General features: G+C 41.1%; 1 protein-coding gene across 1 annotated transcript in view; it reads left to right on the top strand.

Annotated features, from left to right (window-relative positions):
- Nucleotides 1–21,448, top strand: part of LOC126101420 (coiled-coil domain-containing protein 96-like) — a 188,040-nt gene that overhangs the window by 39,374 nt on the left and 127,218 nt on the right. The window contains exon 3 of the mRNA XM_049912081.1: nucleotides 14,957–15,096. Coding sequence (XP_049768038.1) covers nucleotides 14,957–15,096 — 140 coding nt within the window. The remainder of the gene's footprint in view (nucleotides 1–14,956; nucleotides 15,097–21,448) is intronic.

Below are 21,448 nucleotides of genomic sequence, written 5' to 3'. Positions count from 1 at the left end.
TAAAAATGTCTACCCTAAAAAGGTCTGTTGAATCGCTCCATAACTGAGGCTTACAACACAGGAAAAAACGATGAATACTTATTTTACGTGAGCTGCTTGACATGATCACTACCTAAATGTGATTGTAAATGATTCCTACTTCTTCTGCTTCTGTATGTCATGCCCATCAAATTAACGTTCATTTCTTAAGCTTACATGCTGATTATATTAAAGTTACGAACATTACACCAACGCTGTGAGTTTTATACAATACCCATGCTTTCTGACTTACTATATCTTGCATTATGTCAATCCATTCGAAAGAACTTCGTGCAGTGAAATGTTTAAAGATGTTTACCCTTAAGAGTTCTATTGAACCGCTCTACAATGCAGCGTTTCGTCTTCTGGAAGTACTTTACAGGGTGATTAAAAGTATGCAAATGTTATATTTTTTTGCTATAATCAAAAGTATTTCTCTGAAAACTTTTATAACGGATGTAACGTGTACTATTTCAAAGTACACAATGGAGCCATAAATTAATTATTATCCACATCTAAATTTTTCTATAATACAGTGTCAGAAGACAGGCAGGCAGGCATCGGCAAAACCGAACTCACTGACTGAACATTTTGGTTGTTCCGACAAGTCTTTGTCTTCCTGACATCACTGCCTCAGACTCTCATAGCACGGCGTATGACGCACGTGATTCGTTGGAAAACAAACCGGTACACATCTTATGATCCACAGCTTAAAGTAACCTCGTCAATGAGAATTACCAAAGTAAACAGTTTATTCCCTCGTCAAAAACTCGTCTCTTACTATCCATTCAATACTTGTAATTTTACGCATATTTTTGATGTTGAACTTGCCTGCCTGCCTGCCTGCCCATTATGGAAAATAAATAGCAAAAGTTAACTACAAAATTCTCGATGAGTGGAGTTTTGAGACATGTGTTGATGCATTAGTTTTTGATGCAGACACTATTAAAGGTGCATGTTTAGGCTGAAAACGTTTTGAAAAATATTCTCTTGTACTTACCTTACAGACGTTAGGTATATGAAATTAAACCCAGAAGCCTTTTTAAGGAAAAGATGAACTATAGAAACACAGGTACGACCCCATCAAAATTAAGAAAGCTTCAAAGTGCTTGGTAAGGGAATACTGTTAGCAAATTGTAAATTAGAATTTCGGGCAAGGAACACATGGAGCAAGCTGATGAGTCTTGATACCTCGATTTTGCTACACATACTTCGAGAGACCAGCGGTTCAGAGAGAGTTCTACTGAATTTTCAGAATTAAGTCAGATCTCTCTTGTGGAAGCACACTTTTGTGCTCCAGATGGCAAAAGCTACTTATTGCTTGAAATTGTATATGTTCTGTAGTGAATTTCGATTGTCACCAGAAGGATATAATACAGTTTGTATTTAGGTTTTGGGGTAAGGTGATACATTTTCAGAGCAATCTGATACATTTATACGGCAAGTTGATACATTTTTGCGACAAGTTGATACATTTTTGTGGCATGCTGATAAATCTTTTGAGACTGTTGATCCAATTTGAGGTTAAACTGATAAATTTATGATTGGCAACTCATATTGTGCCTTATGTAACACCTTCGACATAGCTGACACATTTCTTCTTCTTTTATCTAAGTTTGTGGCAGACTCTAGCCACAGTAAAAGTACGTTCAATTTGAAGAACATCTCTCTCGTGTGCATAATAACCCAGAACACAGTATGTTTTAGTTATATGAATAGCAAAATCCAATTTCATGTTCACTTGTCACTGGAAAGCATATCATTTGTTCGACAAAATGTGAACGATAACTGTTATTGAACATTTAGTGAATGAAAGTGTAAGTGAAGACAAGAAAAATTGATTCATAGTACATATAACTAACTCTGCCACTGGATTTGAGATTGTATATTCTCTTGCTATCTCAACTTTTTAGAGTGTGACTGTAACTGACTTCATAAACCACTTATGAAAGGGTAACACAAGCTACGACTCCACATAGCACAGGGCCATAGTGCTGAGGGTGACATGTTGTAACCTGTCATAATAAACTGCCAAAATATGCCACCTATTTACTCGAGACAGGCAACCTGTATTCTTCTCTTTCCAGCATTAAAATAGTTTCAATATGTTACCTATATTTTGTACACAGTAATGTATGACCTAAACGCACTTAACGTAAGCTGACCAGTGACTATATTTTTCACTATAAACTTTTCGAAGTATCTGCAGGAATCTACTTAATTTCGAAGTACCATAATGAGTACGTACAAGAAATAACGACAACAGAGCCTCTTCATTGTAAAGCTAAGACGTGAGATTATAAGTTGCGAAAGAATCAGGTTGTTTTATCTATTAGTTTCTTCATAATAGAATGAGAAAAACTGTGTACTTGAGAACACACGAGTCCCAAAACAGTGGTTTTCAATTTGTACGCATGAAAGTAACAGTTTTACTTAGAAACTAACTACAGAGATGGGTGTAGTTTTACTACATTTATATAAAATGTTAACTGACTGAGGCCAGTACACTTTCGTCGTCAAAAGAAGACATTTTTATTTATTTGTTTAACTTGATTGCATTGAGGCTATCGGGCCCTGTCTTACGTCAGACCACGGTTTCACACATGCAGGGTGTATTACACCGTAGTTACATCAGAAATGACAATTTTAATATGGTAATTAGAATTAAAAATGATTGGTGTGTGTGAAGTGGCGATGTAAGTAAATCATAATCACCATGAACTGACAAAGTTAATACTGGCATTACTTATACTACTGCAGCTGCTGCCACTACCAATGATAACGGTAATAATAGTAATAAATAATGACAATAACAGTGACATTAAGAACAATATAATGGCAGATATAAGAAGAATGTATCGATGTACAAAAGAGATGTTTTCTGATTAGCGAATTCTGGGAAAAGGAAATTTAGGGAGACTTCATTTGCTAAGAATAGTGGGAAATGAGGAAGATCAGGTTGGGAAGAAGGATGTACAAGGGTAACAAGTGCATACAGGGACAGTGGTAATCCTTATTGTTGCTTTGCTAGATATGCCATTACCTGTCTTCTGATGCTTGAAATTTTATTTAGTTCTCCAATATAAAGCAGGCAGTTGTTCTGCTGTAGGGTTCCTGCTACTGAGAAGGATTTAGAGAAGATGGCTAAACGATAGAGTGGGGCAGGAAGGATTTTACTCTGATGGCAACGTGTATGTCTGCCGTGTGGTTCAGTCAACAGCGTTAAGGTCGAGGAGAGATATGAGCGGCAGTGTCCATTCATTGCATTCGTAAGAGAGTAGAAAAGCCAGAGGGTCTGGAAATCTCTGTGCTTGTCTGCGCGCAGCCAAGATTGGTGAGCATATGAAGGTGAAACGTGATAAAAGTGTCGAACATCACAGATATAATGACCACAGGCATTCTTAACAGTGACAGGCACCGTGACCTTTCCAGAGGAAAGCCTTGCAGAATGACCCCGCCGTGATCAGTAATTGGGACTGTGTTTGCCGTCCGGTGTGGCCGAGCGGTTCTAGGCGCTTCAGTCTGGAACCGCGCGATCACTCCGGTCGCAGGTTCGAATCCTGCCTCGGGCATGGATGTGTGTAATGTCCTTAGGTAAGTTAGATTTAAGTATTTCTAAGTTCTAGGGGACTGATGACCTCAGATGTTAAGTCCTATAGTGCTCAGAGCCATTTTTTGGTAAGCGTTTGTAGCAGTTTCTTTTTCAGGTCGAGAGGGAAGAGCTTTTTATAATTTTGTGGGAGGTGAAGAGATGCTGATGCCTTCTTGGACATTGCAGTTACGTCCTCAGTCCAATTCAGATTTTCATCTATAATTACTCCTAGACACTTTGATGAAGGAGAGAACTTGATATTTGTGCCTTTTAGAGTTAAATATGGTAGTGATTCCTAATATTTCGATCTAATGAGCCTAGAATGACTAACCAGTACGGCTGAGGCATTCATCTTTAAGGGGAGCCGGAGGTGGTCAAATCCAAAAAATTACGAATTTTTTTGCTACCAAAAATTAATTGGAACATTCCTCTTTAATGTAAACTTTGAATTATTGTTCTACTCACCCTAGAAGTGGAGTTATTACCATTTTCCCCCACGCCTGCAGAGGAAATGGGCGGCCGCTGAATGCATCTAACACCCTCTCGTGACTTCCTGGCGAACTGCTTGGGATTTTCTTGGCCTTTTACGCATACAGCGCCTTATGTTACGCATACAGCGAGTTTGCAAGCGTTGGCTACATTGTTTTCTGTGACAAATGAAGCGCTAAGAGCGCGGAACATCGTCTCTTTGCTGTTTACCGTTTCGGCTTCGAAGGCTCAAACAAACTTTCGGTTCAAGTAAGCTCAGTGATGGAAAGACAATAGGAGGGAGATGCAGGCTTACTGATGAGGTGATTGAACGTCTACAGAGATACTATGGGTATGCTATAAGGCAAAATACTAGTAGTGTTAGTGACATGCGAAAAGCAGTGTGGGCATTGTTCCTTCATACTGCCTCTTCCAATGAATACCCTCAACACAGCCTATGCCCAAAAGATTCCTGGTGCAAATATAATGCAAAAAAGGACTATGATCACAAACATGGTTTGCCAGCAGCTGTGATAAATGCAATAAAACTAATTTTTCATGACTTAGCACAGCCAGAATTGTTACACAAATGTCTACACGGAAAGACGCAGAATCCTAATGAGAGCGTAAACAATTTGATTTGGAAAGTGATTCCTAAAAGGGTGTTTGTAAGCATAAAAACACTGCACTTTGGCAATTATGATGCAATAGCAACCTACAACCAAGGGAACAGTGTGAAGTGTGAAGTTCTGAAGGCATTAGGATTTACAGCTGGGGTGAACACTGTACGAGCACTAAGAAATATTGACAGAGAAAGGATAAGAGGAGCAGAAAGAAGAGAAAGGCATATGAAGTATGATGGAACAACAGGCCAGAAAAGAAGACAGAAGAGGAAGCTTTTGGAGGATGAAGAAGAAGACCCTGATAATCCATCCTATAGTGCAGGAATGTATTGAGAAACTTTGATAGCCATTTCCCGTAAATTAGAATTTTTCGAATATAAGGAACATTTTCTGAAAATCTACTCAAGCTAGAGAGATGAAAGTTTTATACAGCACTCCTAGTGGTCAAACTTACATTCTAACACAGCCATTTGGCAATATGTTCAGTAGTTTCATTTCAGGTTAATTATAAAGCAATTATTTATAAAAAAAATTGGGTCATTAATAAAAAAAAATAATTAGAAGGAAACTAGAAAAGATACTCCAAAACCCTCTGTCATAACTGCAATACTAAAGCACTCTATATGTAAAAAAAATTCAAATTTTTCTATTTGGTAGTTTATTCATAAATGTTCCTCAAACTTAATGATTTTAACATGGGCAGCATAGGCACCTCCGGCTCCCCTTAACCCTACATCGTGCACCCATTTTGATAGTGCATCGAGGTTGGCATTGAGATTCTCGACAGCTGTCTCCAGGTTTATAGGTTTTGTACTTAGATACTACTGGAGGTTATCAGAATACGTGTGATATTTGTAGTAGGACAAAACTGATGACGCATCATTTACATACAATGAAAAGAGTACAGTACCTAACACCCAACTCTTGGACACCCCTGATACTACCTGCCTCCGTTGTGACTTCATGGTGCCGGACATGACGCTATGCTGGGGAGATGTCAGGTATGAGCGAAACCATTGCACTGCACTCGGCGAGAAATTTAGGCTGCTAAGTTTGGCAAGTAAAATTTTATAGTTGAGGGTGTCAATGGCAATGCTGAATTCTAAGAAGCACATAATATTTGTCTCTTGTGGATCCTAGGCAAGCCCTAGGTAATCTGTTACCTTTATTAAGGCAGATGAGCAGTGATGTTTACGTAATCCTGATTGGTATTCGTCTAGCAGGTTGTTCGTATTTAGGTAGTTTGTTAGCTGGTGGCAGATTACATATTTTAAGGCCTTGGACTGTGCAGGAAGAATTCAAGTAGATCGGTAATCAGAGGGTGCTGTAACAGCGTCGCTTTTAGGCAATGACTTAGCTAGTCCCTGTTTCCAGGCCTCAGAAAAACACTTGTGGTTAAAGAGTGCTTGAAGACATATCTTATAGTGAGCAGTAGATAATCAATAACAAGCTTCATCACTTGGACTGTAATGCCATCGTAGCCACTAGATGCTGATCTCCAGACGCAATGCCTTTTTTGACGGTGTTGCTTTAGACAGAATTTTTCGTGGCTACAGTCGTTTATCCCCACGAAGTAATCATTGTATCTCTGTTCCGTTTGTGGTTCAATTGTCGTTGTTGGTACTGTAAAGTACCATTTCAGTTCATCGACTGGGACAGTGAGATCAGCTGCAGCTTTTACTTTGATTCTACGAACACCACTAGGGTTTTCCCGTAGAACAGCTGGTCTATTTTCTGTTGTCGATTAATTTATGGTCATGCCTGAGTGTTGGATTTCACGCAGTTTGACTGAGCCTGTTCTACTTATGATTTTCAGGCGTGGGGCGCTGTTTGTAGGCTCGATGTGCAGCGTCTCTGAGATTCACCAGTTGTTTTTAGTTCTTCACTTTTGGACATATAGTTGAGCAAACCCATAAAATTTTTCTTTATGTTCGAGAAAGGAGCAGATGACGTCCCAAAGCTAATTCTTGTGCCTCGATTGCAAGTTCAGATAAATTAATGCGTTTGAAGTCTGGGTATGTAGTAATCTGGGTTTCTTTCTGGAACATTCTAGCGATAATGTCTCGAAAATTATGTCATGGGTGCAGATAACTGAGAAGTGAAAGCTGATTTGGGGATTTCGTTGCAGATGTATCTATGAGAGTGTGATTACTGCATGTATGATTGATGGGAGCAAGCTGATGTAACGACGCATTCGAAGAAGAAAGCAACCGGTTCAATTTCACACTTAATGGACTATGGTGTAGAACATTTATATTAGTGTCACTAGCTAAAATTATATGCTCATATAGCGATCCGAGACTTGAAAGAGCAGTTTCCAAGCAGGCAAACCCTCCCAAATACGGATGTCTGGAGAGAACACACATCAGTCACTTTCCGTTACGGGATTTGATCTTCATGAACATATATTCCACTGGTTATCTTCATTATTGTTGGATGTGTATAGCACAATAGACGATAAATCAGAGCATAGGGCGCCTCTACTCCATACCTTCATCAATTACATCTGTCGTGTCTTAGAAAGATGTAGCCATCTAGATTTACCAAACTTGTGGGATTATTTGGTTTGAGCCAGGTCTCTGGCAGAAGTATTACACGGATTTCTATGTCTTGAAATATATGTCGGAACTCATAGAGATGAGATGTCAGATACTGGACTTTTGTGTGTACAATATGTAGCGTTCGTTCGGGCGTGAAACTTGCAAGGGTGCCACTCGTGGACAGTAGAGACGCTGAGCCAGGGCAGCGCTCTGGAGAGGTATGGGTGGTAGGAGAGTAGGGTTCCCGGACGTGCAGAGCGGCAGGTCTCTGCAGAGAGACGGAAGGAATTGTGGCCAAGGCCAGCCAGTCATTGAACAGCCGACTGGAGATAGGAGGAGGAATCATTCGCTAACGAGAGTTGGAATAATCTGTGCGCAAAAGTACTGAAAGCAAGATAAATGGAATAGAAACAAAGTGTATTATGAATGGTTCCAGTGATAAGTAACAACAGTAATGCTATAATAAACTGCTAAATAAAACTGGAAGTAAGACAGTAACTTATTTATCTGAATTAGTACCCTTTGAGATCATTAAAATAATAGTGAAAATAATGCACTATATTCGCGTTGGAGGTATGAGAATTGACCAAAAATTTATAATTAACACTAAAAGTAAACCAGAACAAACAAATGATATTAATATGAAACAATTTTAAGGAAAGCATTACAAAAAATAAATTGTTTCTTTACAAAATAAAGATACAAAAATAAACACACACTAGAGTCAGCAACATCCATTCCTACGGCATGGATATTCGAGTTCATCAGCACTGCAAACTGATCTTTTTCCATTTTCGGTCTTCACCATTATCCTGCCGTCGTTTGTCCACATGTTTTGTAGCCCCACTCTCGAGATCACAGTGTGAAAAATCTTTAATCTTTCAGAACTGAGATCCTCACATATTGTCAGATCTGACTTCACGACTTTCTTCTTCGCTATGAAGGTTTCAGATCTTTTCTCTATGACGCAAACTTCACCATTTTCCTGCTAGGTTTTGAAGGTCTTGGCGTCCTACATGCCACTCTATGATTTCTGTCTGTGTCATTCAGTGTCACCTGCAGGCCTGGAGATACTGCATTACTTCTGTTGTCGTCGAGGTACATGCCATTGCCACATTCTGCCACGGCATGCATCATGTCACTTGTCACGCTACATAGGTAGGCTTCCTGCCTGAGAAACATCTGTCACGCCACACATGGGAAGGAGCCATTGTGCATAGAGAACAAAAAAGACCTTGTCAATTATGCGACTGAATCAACCTCCCGTTGTCTACCAGTCGATAGTGACCTACGACTCTCTCTTTATTTCAAACAGTAGGCCTACTTTGAAAATAAAGTAACTTACAGTGCCAGCTTACAACTGCGCAGCTCTGTCTCTGTAGTGACAACGAGAATTCTAGTTTTGATTCATTCACCACAGTTACCATTGCATTATTGGTTTCTGTTTTAATCTGTGTTGCTACGTTTTTAATTTCGTCTTTTATACTCTTGTTAGTTCTGTATTTACATTACAGTATTGTCGTTTCTTTCGTCTGTGATGAGAATATATTCAGATCCTAAAATGAGATCTTTTATACGGTGTTCTTTTGCTGGCTGCTCATCACTGTGTTTTAAACCCTTTTCTGAGAGGTGTTATTCATTATCACTTGCAAGAGAATATTGTCAAGTGTAAATAAACGATACTGATGAAACTCTGCGGTAGTGTAGAGAGGGCAAAGTAATGCAATACATGCTTTTTGGTTTGTGCCCGATTTCAGTTTTAAGGGGTAAACCACGTTCAAAAGCTAATTTGGCGTATTAGGTTTGGAAGGAATATCTTCGAAACGACAGTATGTAAAAATGTTCTTCGAATAAAAGTTGATATGTAGTTAGCATTCTTGAAAACAGTGCGATCAACATTTTAACAATTATAAATTTTGCAAAATACACACACAAAATACACACTACCACTAATTAATTTTGGAAAACGAAAACTTTTGTTAGAACATAAATTAAAAAAGTATCCAAGCCACATTCATACATGTGTGATAAAGCTGGTTTCTGGAATACCATTCTTGGAAAACAAGCTATATTCAATTTTATGTCGGAGTTTTCTGAATGTACCTAATTAAAATAATTAAACATTCTTTATTACTCTTGTTACTTATTTTACTTGTATTTGTTTTGTGTCTTAAATTGTTATTTTACATTCGTGTTGTTTTTGTTTTTTAGTTTAAGTTTCACAAATTGTACTTTGTTAATTGAAACTAAGAACTTCATTATTATGATACAAAATCAATACAGTAATGATAATCTGTAAAGAAAGGCTTAAATCATCGATTTTTACACCATGCACATAAAATACATTTCTTTACGTAATATATACGACGCAGAACACAATATAAAACAAAATTCATTATGGTTTCAATTTGTCACAAGTGATTGTCTAAATATGCTGATTTGTGTCAGGCATATTCCAGTAAACTGGGAAGCCTTGGCGAAGAGAATCTCTTTGTACTAGTAATTGCAGCTTGAGTATATTGTTTTTCAAGTGTAGATTGACATCATAATCATTCAACAGAACTACATCTGAAAATCTCACAAAGTTAGTCCGATATCAAAAGCCATATACTTCCCTTGATTTTACCTGTGACGGAGAGCAGATGAACAAATTCCTTATCCTCAGGTATAATGCCAAAACGTTTTTACCGCCTTTTCATAATTTTAAAGGAAAGTAACAGTAAGTTTGGGTAGAGAATTCGAGAATCTCTTTTTGAAGCCCCAAGTTTCTTTATGACACCATCGAAATCTGGTGAACAACAGATGTTTTACAGTGGTTTTATTTTCTAGTGAAGGAGAAAAATCTATGCAATTGTTAGATTTTTCAGGCGGTCATTGTGAAAGAACCGCTCAGACAATCGTACCTGAGGACAATAATCTTGTCCATCTGGTGATCCCAAAAAAGCTCGACAGTACAGGTACAGTCATTGGATGTCTATGGCTTTCGATGTTGGACGATCTTTGTGAGAAGATTTTCAGATATAGTTTTGCTGAATGATTACGATATCAGTTCCCATTTGAGAAACTATGTAAAGAAGCTGAAGCTGCAATCACTAGTACATAATCGATTCTCTTCGCCATGGCATACCAATGTACTGAAATATGCCTGGTACAAATAAAGATATTTAGAGGATCGCCCGCATCTCGTGGTCGTGCGGTAGCGTTCTCGCTTCCCACGCCCGGGTTCCCGGGTTCGATTCCCGGCGGGGTCTGGGATTTTCTCTGCCTCGTGATGGCTGGGTGTTGTGTGCTGTCCTTAGGTTAGTTAGGTTTAGGTAGTTCTAAGTTCTAGGGGACTTATGACCATAGATGTTAAGTCCCATAGTGCTCAGAGCCATTTGAACCATTTAGAGGATCACCCATGACAATTCGAAGTCCTGCTGAATTTTGTTTTACATTGTGTTGTCTGTCGTGTGTATTACGTGAAGAAATTCCGTTCATTTTATGCATATGGTGTAAGGAAACGTTATGTTTTAAGCATTTCTTTACTTGTTGGCATTGTGGTAATGCTTATGTATAATAGTAATCAGTTACTTATTACAGGGTGAGGCAAAAGCGTCGAACGGTGTGAGGAATTATAATGGCGTCTGGTATGGGGTGCGTGTAGGTGGGGGCGCGGTTTATAGAAACTATGGCGACAGCGACGGCCATCTTGAAATCCGCCATCTTGGATTTGGGTTACGTGTTTCAAATGGAAAGGCTCTTCATTTTGACCTGCCTCTTTCTCAAGAATACATATGTGAAATCTATTTTATGTTATCGTTATTTCTGGCTGAATTATAACCTGTTAAAATTTAGGACACTTGTCAGAGTCGGCATTACAGCATACACTTAACATGACCTCCATTGCGCTGGACACAATTGGAGTCTTTTTTGTCAGTCCTGCTGCATGTGGCTCAACAGAGGCACACTCCCCCTCAATATGCCAGCAAAGATGGGCTATATTGTTGATTTTCATCTCATACACAATTGATTTGAAATGTCCTCACAGATGAAGGGCAAGAGGCGACCTTGTTGGTTATTCGGTAGGACCCTTCCTACCTATCCACTGATCTCCAAACTGTTTATCCAGAAAATGTCTTCAGCAGCATAGTTGGAAGGTGCACCACCTTGTTGGAAGAAGGTTGGGAAGTCATACTGCGGATTCAGTAGCGTTGGAAGCACATAATCACATAGCATATTAACGCTTTGCCGTCCGCACGTCTCGCTTGTCGTCGGCCGCTTGTCACCTTTCCGTTGATGACAAGCTTCAAACGCATTGACTTTTGCTCGCTTTAATTTTCCGGAAATCCTCTATTTTGCCCCATCGTTCCACAAACTCGAAATTTCTTTTCAAGTAACTTCTCTGCAAGTTCTACACTGTTATAATAATTATCCATGCCGAGGTGATGCCACTTCCCATCAGAAGGTGTCAACAGTTCCATCACTATTTCTGCTAAAGGCTGTCCAGCGCCGGAATATATCTTGAATGAGGAAATGTATCCCGTACTCGAATCACACAGCATCCGAATGAATATCCTGTATTTCGTAATTTTCGACGGATTGTAAACTTTAAAATTTAACCATCCACGCCACAGTATCATTCCTTCATCAGTTGAGATGTTTTGATTTAGATTAAACGTTTATTTAAACTTTTTGGAGGCATTATCCAGTTTATTGTTGCTGTCGGAAAATTGTAAAAATGATAATATTTGTCTGAATCAGTTGCGGGACATCGTTTTACGAAATATCGGTGTGTCTATCAACGGATTCGTTGATCAATAATCATTGATCATTGCTTTTATTACAGTTCCCATAAGGATAGCAAACTCAAACCATTTTCCAAGTTCGGGTCCCGTAACGTCGACAAACTTGTCAATTTTTTAATCCAGTTTCCTTCTATTGCAATTTTGACTGTAGTGCTTTTTGGTTTCGTTGCTAATATATTCAAATAGATCATTCCCAATAGATAATTGTACGATATCCTCGACGCTCTGTGTATGTTTGGGAAATATGTTTGGACCCGGGGAACCTTCAAATTTATTATTGGTCCTCGGTAAATCAAAATCTGATCACGGTGGACTGCCTTCTTCGTCTGATTCAGCCGAATCAGTTGGCAACCGTAGTGTTCGCCGAATTCTTCTTGGACGTATTTCACTATCTTCCTACAATTCTGCTTCTCTTTCATTTTTTTGATATCCAATGTCTTGTTCCCAATCGACCAAGTCGTCCGGCACGTCAGACAAGACGTCCGCGCATTCATCGTAAATAATCCTGTTGTCTCTTTCGTCCGCCATGATGAAACAGCACAAGTACTTATAAAAACAGAACACTTGTTGACGTGTGTAACTTATTGTTACCTAAACAAAACACCAACAGAATGTAAAAGATACTAACGTGCTGTCGCCGGTCACTGCGCGATATGGTGTCGCTGGTGTCGCTGGCCATTGAGCGATACAATGCAGACGACACCACTGTGGTGTCGCCGGACGGCATAGTGTTAAGATACATCACCCTATTCAAGATTCCATCGGTAAACACCGAACTCTGAATTATTCTGTCCCAAATCCCACACCAAACCATCAATTTTTCACCACCAGCACCTTAACAGGAATCCACCCACGAGGGGTTTGCATCTGACCAGTGACGATGATTCTCTTTGTTTACTTCTCCTTGCACATAAAAATTAGCTTCGTCGCTGAACAACACGTGTCATATGAAGTTTGGATTCCTTACACACTGATCCAGAGACCATTCTGCAAACTGTACCGGACGACCAGGGTCATTCAGTGAGAGATGGTGTTGCAACTATGACTTGTACGGGTGTCGTTGATGTGTATGCGACACACGCAGGATTGAACGCTGACTGACACCTTATACTACTGATAGCCTGTGCGTACTGCAATGTGGACGTTCATAAACGTTGCTATAACTGCTGTCGAAGTCTCCTCTTTAAACCTTTTGTACGAAATTTCTCCAGTAACTTGAATATTGTCATATGCGAAATGTCATTTCTCTCAGGATACCAGGCAGCAGTCACTCTGGTATTTCGTTCATCACTCATTAACACAAGTTCAATGCGTTCCTGCTGTGTAAGTGCCATTGTATCACCAGCAACACTTCGACACGCAAGTCGCCGAAGTGGCGTCAACTAAAAACACTTGCACCAGGCGACAGGTCTACCCGACGGGGTGCCCTAGCCGCACGACATTTCGTTTCACCTGCAACCCTAAACTGAATTGATAATCTTCTTGAAATTTTAAACTTTAACAGATCGTGACTCCTAAGCACATAAAGATATTCTAAAACAGATTTCTCATATGTATTCCTGAGAAAGAGACAGTTCAAAACGTGATTCCCTTCCATTTGAAACACGTAACCCAAATGCAAAATGGCCGATTTAAAGATGACCGCCGCTGTCCCCATGGTTTCTATAAGTTGCGCCCCGATACCAGACGCTAATACAATTCCTCATACCGTTTGACTTTTATAGGGATGTATCCAGACTTCAGCCTCATCTTGTATTTTTAATTAACGAGCTACATGTATGTGAAACGGTAAACTAAAAGCAAAGAAAAACATGAATGTAAAATATAAAATAACAATTTAAAACAAAAAATATAAGTAAAATAAATAATTAGAATATCAATGAACGTTTAGGTGTTTTAAATGCGTACGTTGGAAATACTCCGACTGCACATTGTGCACAGCTTATTTTCCAAAAATGGATTTCAGAAACCAGCTTTATTACACATAATTGTATATGACTTGAAAGCTTCTTCAATTTATGTTGTAACAAGTTTTCATTTTTCGAAATTAGGTAGGGGGGATGGCGATTTTGCAGAGTATCAAATTATTATAAAATTCGACCAGATAGTTTTCTAAAACGTTCATTATATACCAACTTTTATATTAAAAACATTTTTAATATATCATCGTTTCAAAGATATGCCCTTTCAGCCTAACATACCAAATTACATTTTGGGATATGTTTTAATACCGGAAAGTAAATCTGGGCACAAAAAAAAAATACGTATTGCATTATGTTGTCCTCTCTACATGCATCCACGAAGTTTCATCAACATCGTTTATTTACACTTGGGAATGTTCACTTGTTAGTGGTATGTTAGTAAGGTTCGCACCCGTTCGGCCTGTGGTTGCCGTTTTGAGTATTTGTGTGGTACATGTTGAAGTCCGCAGTTTTCTTATTGAGCCTTAGTCGTATTTTACCTATGTGCAGCTTTCGAGTTTTTCACTCGTGGAAACGCAAACAAATGGATTGTTTAGTTCAAGGATTTCATCTTAAGAAGTTGCACAGACGGAACTTAAATACCTCTAATAACTTTACATGTGATCTTCGAATGTGTGCAGCTTTACCTTCGGAGTGGCATTGACGTGAGACGCAATGTACATGGGAATTGTGAACACAGCTGTTTGTCAGACATAATGGATCTCATGCACTACTTTCCGTTATCTACGAACCATGTGCTTATTCGAAGCAGGGAGTACTTCTACTTCATTATATCGATAGCACAGTTGCCGCTTGAAGGGAAGGACTTAGAGTCATTCGCAGCAAATCTTCTCCTTTTTCCAGGTTCTGCTTAGTTTTTGAACACATTTGTAGTTGTTAGTTTGAGTTCTGCGAGTAGTCCTTCGTAGCATGCCATTGTAAAGCTGCTTAATAACCACTGTTTCAGGGAGGAAACTGAGGACGAAGGAGAAGTGGAACCAAAGGAAATTTCCGCCGAGGAGCATGAAGAAAATATCGTCGCCATGGAGAAGGTCCTGGATTCTCTTCTGAACTTGGCAGCTGAGGGCAAACTGCCAGAGAGAGAAGGTGAGTCTCCAGGGCTCCACGTCTTTAACCATATTCAGGGTGCTTCCAAAGAAACGAATGAAATTTAGCATCTGAACGACCGCGAGAGCATTAGACACTTAACGCTAGTTCCATCTGGACGAGTATGATGGAAGGAATCGGTTGGCGCATTCTTGAAGGCGTGAAATGATTTATGAAAGCTCAGGTAACCTGAATCAAGTTTATCGGATGGTGAGCTGAAGCCTGCTGTTCCAGAATTTGTAAGCGATGCGTAGAATGGTGTGCAAGTAATATTGCCTAGAATGAGATTTTCACTCTGCAGCGGAGTGTGCGCTGATATGAAACTTCCTGGCAGTTTAAAACTGTGTGCCGGACCGAGACTCAAACTCGGGACCTTTGCCTTTCGCGAGCAAGTGCTCTACCAACTGACCTACCCAAGCACGACTCACGCCCCGTCCTCACAGCTTTTACTTCTGTCAGTACCTCGTCTCCTACCTTCCAAACTTCACAGAAGATCTCCTACGAACCTTCCAGAACTAGCACTCCTGAAGAAAGGATATTGCGGAGACATGGCTTAGCCACAGCCTGGGGGATATATCCATTATGGAGTCTCCGTCCGACACACAGTTTTAATCTGCCATGAAGTTTCATATCAGCGCACACTCCGCTGCAGAGTGAAAATCTCATTCTGGGAACACCCCCAGGCTGTGGTTAAGCCATGTCCCCGCAATATCCTTTCTTGCAGGAGTGCTAGTTCTGCAAGATGTGCCGAGAACACCAAATTTCGGGCATTATCTCTCACCACGTATAATAGCCTTCACTTAACGACCGAGAACAGCGACGTTTGCATGCAATTGTCAGTGCTAACAGACAAGCAACACTGCGTGAAATAACAGCAGAAAACAGTGTGGGACGTACGACGAACGTATCCGTTCGAACAGTGCGGCGAAATTGATGGGATATGGCAGCAGATGATCGATATGAGTGCCTTTCTAGCAGCATAACATCGCCTGTAGCTCCTATCGCGGGCTCATGACCACATCAATTGGATCCTAGACGACTAGAAAACAGTTACCTGTTCAGAAAAGTCCCGACTTCAATTGGTAAGGGCTGATGGCAGGGTTCGAATGTGTCGCAGACCCCACGAAGCCATGGATCCAAGTTGTCAGCAAGTCACTATGGAAGCTGGTGGTGGTTCCTTAATGGTGTGTGTTTGTTTACGTGGAATGGACTAGGTCCTCTGGTCTGGCTGCACCGATCATTGACGGGAAATGGTTATGTTCGACTGTATGGAGACCATTTGGAGTAATTCATTGATCTCATGTTCCCAAACAACGATGTAATTTATGTGGATGACAATGTGCCTTGTCATTGGGTCAAAATTGCTTACTATTGGTTTGAAGAGCATTCTGACAATTCCAGTGAATGATTTTGCGCTCCCAGATCGCCCAAAGTGAATCCCTTCGAACATTTACAGGACGTAATCGAGAGGTCTGTTCGCGCACGAAATCCTACACTAGCAACACTTCCGCAATTGTGGAAGACTATTGAAGTCAAAATTTCTGCAGGGGATCTCCAACTACTTGTGGAGCCCGTGACACGTCGAGTGGCTGCACTACACTGGGGACAAGGAGATCCGACACGATGTTAGGAGATATCCCATGACTTTTGTCATCTTAGTATATGTCATTTGTGGAGGGTCCCATGAACGATTCAGTTCTACAGCATCCACAGCGTTCCAATTCGACTAGTGTGCTCTTTTAAGTGGTTGATTAACATAATTTTTAGTGAGATTCACTTTTAAGTGCAAGAATGCTGGATTTAGAGATTTAGTTCGCCAGCTTTAAAAATACAGTCCAAGACAAATTACTAAGGAATTATCTGAATGGAACTGAAGTTGGTAGATGTGATGTACGTGTATAGACATAGAAATGATTATGGGTTCAGTAGAATTGGATGATTTGTTCAAGAGAAATAACTTCACGAACTTAGAAAGTCAATTAACACGTTGTTTCACCTCTGCCCTTTATGCAAAAAGTTATTCGGTGTTCCATTGATTGATGGATATCCTACTGAGGGATATCGTGCCAAATTCCGTCCAACTGGCGCGTTAGATCGTCAAAATCACGAACTGGTTGGAGGGCGTGCCCATAATGCTCCATACGTCCTCAACTGGGGAGAGAACCGGTGACCTTGCTGACCAAGGTAGGGTTTGACAAGCGGTAGAAACTCTCATCAAGGGCGGCAGGGTGTGTAAAACCAGGATGGATTGCCATTAAGGGCAACAAAACTTTGCGTAGTAGATCGTGCCGCGGGCGACATCCAAAGGGGTCCTGGGTGTCGGGTCGTATGACGGACCACGTTCAGGTTGGTATCTCAAAGCTGACTGACGCGTCTCCAGACACGTCTTTGCTGATGATCGGGACTCATCTAAAAGTGGGACTCGTCACTGAAGACAATTGTACGCGAGTCAGTGATATTCCATACCGAAGATATGTCTGGAGACGCCCCAGACAACGTTTGGATACCAACTTGACTGCCCCTCACCATGTGGACCGACATCTGGGAGGTCTAGGTCTAAAGAGTATCTAAACGGTATTTCATTTCATAGCAGGGGGCCTTTGTTTGTCATTAGCAGCACCCTGACAGCACAGCCGTACGTCCACATTACGGATTAATTTGATTCATTTGTCTACAGTTTGTTGTAGAACAATGGAAAAATGTGGCCAAACGAGGGAGCAAGGAGGACGATTGCTGGCCACCACTAAGCCAGGAAATAAAAATTTTGATTTTTCCAAGTCTAGCTCGCAACCTCCGAGCACAAAGACAGGAGTAAAATGTCTGCTGCATAGTGGATACAATGAAGAATGCCAGAACATGTATTACCAAAAACCACTTGTAGTCATATCTCAACTCTGTTTTTCTGTTCTCCACTGTTCTCATTTCAACTGAATATGCCGGTTGAGTATGGGTTCCAAACATTTCCAGTAGTGTTGTATCATCATTTTCCGTTTTCTCTTGCTGACAAAAATCTAGTAAAATGTGAATTAGGAAGTATTCGTATTTTCTATGGACATACCTTTCGTGGATGTTATGTGACTGGTAGAAAAGTAATAAGCAGAAAGCTCATACAAAGTATACTCTCTCCGTGAAGGATGCTATAGGTGGTCGATACTTAGTACAATGTGATAGCATAACAGAATTTGATGATTAGTAAAAACGTTTGAAAGTTTCAGAAATATTGAAACTCGTACTCCAAAGTGTCAAACTGGTATCTGAGAAATGTGTAAAACTTATTTTTGACATCGAAATATGTAAGTCTCAGTGCAGGGCAACAAAACTATGCGATAATTTATGAACGGAAAAATGTGGAGCTCACGCTACACGATATGAAATACATACTAGTCGGTACATCAAACAATTCGCCTGTGAGAAAACAATCCTTTTTCATTGAAATTTATGTATACCATCTGAGTGCAAAACAAAATGACTCAGTTTAAAATACTGGCTCTGAATATTACTAATATTTATCTTTAGTCCTTCAAACAATCACTGTACCACAACTGTTATTTTAATTCAACAGCAAATGAACATAAAAATTAACACATCTGACTTTCTGATAAAACTGCTTGCAAATTCAGAAGATAGTACTTTTCAGTGGTATTAAGCCTCTGAGCTGATACTAATATCAATTTCACATATACATTCTGGGAATACTGTGCCTTACTGTGGACATGAGAGATTTGATTGTAATTAAATTTATTAGCTTACCTGTGCGCAGGGAACACTTGTCTGCTCTGCAACTATTTGCTATTAGGAATAATGATATGACGGCCAAAAATCAAATTTCGGTTGCTATTCACAGTCATACAAGTACATGAAAATGATGAACTAATTTTAGCAACTGATAAATGAGAAGAAAGACTTCAAGTTTAACTGTGCTTCATTAAGCCATAACAACAATACACCTTTTCATAAAGTTCTCACATCTCGGCAATTAGCAAAATATTTCTTAATAACTCTTCTGTGTAAAATTATCTCCCTTGATACTTGTTTCAACTACACTCCTGGAAATTGAAATAAGAACACCGTGAATTCATTGTCCCAGGAAGGGGAAACTTTATTGACACATTCCTGGGGTCAGATACATCACATGATCACACTGACAGAACCACAGGCACATAGACACAGGCAACAGAGCATGCACAATGTCGGCACTAGTACAGTGTATATCCACCTTTCGCAGCAATGCAGGCTGCTATTCTCCCATGGAGACGATCGTAGAGATGCTGGATGTAGTCCTGTGGAACAGCTTGCCATGCCATTTCCACTTGGCGCCTCAGTTGGACCAGCGTTCGTGCTGGACGTGCAGACCGCGTGAGACGACGCTTCATCCAGTCCCAAACATGCTCAATGGGGGACAGATCCGGAGATCTTGCTGGACAGGGTAGTTGACTTACACCTTCTAGAGCACGTTGGGTGGCACGGGATACATGCGGACGTGCATTGTCCTGTTGGAACAGCAAGTTCCCTTGCCGGTCTAGGAATGGTAGAACGATGGGTTCGATGACGGTTTGGATGTACCGTGCACTATTCAGTGTCCCCTCGACGATCACCAGTGGTGTACGGCCAGTGAAGGAGATCGCTCCCCACACCATGATGCCGGGTGTTGGCCCTGTGTGCCTCGGTCGTATGCAGTCCTGATTGTGGCGCTCACCTGCACGGCACTAAACACGCATACGACCATAATTGGCACCAAGGCAGAAGCGACTCTCATCGCTGAAGACGACACGTCTCCATTCGTCCCTCCATTCACGCCTGTCGCGACACCACTGGAGGCGGGCTGCACGATGTTGGGGCGTTAGCGAAAGACGGCCTAACGGTGTGCGGGACCGTAGCCCAGCTTCATGGAGACGGTTGCGAATGGTCCTCGCCGATACCCCAGGAGCAACAGTGTCCCTAATTTGCTGGGAAGTGGCTGTGCGGTCCCCTACGGCACTGCGTAGGATCCTACGGTCTTGGCGTGCATCCGTGCGTCGCTGCGGTCCGGTCCCAGGTCGACGGGCACGTGGACCTTCCGCCGACCACTGGCGACAACATCGATGTACTGTGGAGACCTCACGCCCCACGTGTTGAGCAATTCGGCGGTACGTCCACCCGGCCTCCCGCATGTCCACTATACGCCCTCGCTCAAAGTCCGTCAACTGCACATACGGTTCACGTCCACACTGTCGCGGCATGCTACCAGTGTTAAAGACTGCGATGGAGCTCCGTATGCCACGGAAAACTGGCTGACACTGACGGTGGCGGTGCACAAATGCTGCGCAGCTAGCGCCATTCGACGGCCAACACCGCGGTTCCTGGTGTGTCCGCTGCCGCCCGCGCTCCCACATAGGAAATTAATGGACGTCACTAGATGAAAGCAGACGAGATGGATTGACTACACGATCGGATTTCAGTTCCTGGAATCATTCATAGCTGTTAAGTATCTGATGGAACGATTTAATTCGGAATAACTCATATATATCGCTATGGCCATGACAGGTGCTAGACTGAGATTGATCTGATGAATTCTAATTCAACTTCGATTAATGTCGTTTCCAAAGAGATCCTTTAACTAGTTCTTCAACAATATTCATCGGTCTGGGACCGTTACCAATGTTGTAATAGAGGAACAAAGAGAAGAGGTTTGGAAGAGACATACGCGCTTGGCATTGGTTTGTTTAAACAGCGCTAGAGTACAACAATCAACAAAACCTAACTGGAAACGTTCCAAGGAAGCGACTGCGTTATGGAGAGAGCATTACCCTCAAAATTACTAGTGCACAATTTCAAACAAAGTTTAAAATTTTCCAGTTTACCGCGCGTTTGTAATTAAAGTGCAGCTACTCGCAGTCGTCTGTGGGTTGTAGTTACGCTACTGGCCATTAAAATTGCTACACCAAGAAGAAATGTAGATGATAAACGGGTATTCAATGGACAGATATATCATACGAGAACTGATATGTGATTACATTTTCACGCAGTTTGGGTGCATAGATCCTGAAAAATCAGTACACAGAACAACCACCTCTGGCCGTAAAAAAGGCCTTGATACGCCTGGGTATTGAGTCAAACAGAGCTTGGATGGCTTGTACAGGTACAGCTGCCCATACAGCTTCAACACGATACCACAGTTCATCAAGAGTAGTGACCGGCGTATTGCGACGAGCCAGTTGCTCGGCCACCATTGACCAGACTTTTTCAATTCGTGAGAGCCCTGAAGAATGTACTGGCCAGGGCAGCAGTCGAACATTTTCTGTATCCAGAAAGGTCCGTACAGGACCTACACGTGCGGTCATGCATTGTCCTGCTGAAATGTAGGGTTTCGCAT

Source organism: Schistocerca cancellata, chromosome 9 (genome assembly GCF_023864275.1).
Source record: "Schistocerca cancellata isolate TAMUIC-IGC-003103 chromosome 9, iqSchCanc2.1, whole genome shotgun sequence".
NCBI lineage: Eukaryota > Metazoa > Arthropoda > Insecta > Orthoptera > Acrididae > Schistocerca > Schistocerca cancellata.
Note: the sequence above shows the minus strand (reverse complement) of the source record. Positions and strands in the feature narration are given on the sequence as shown.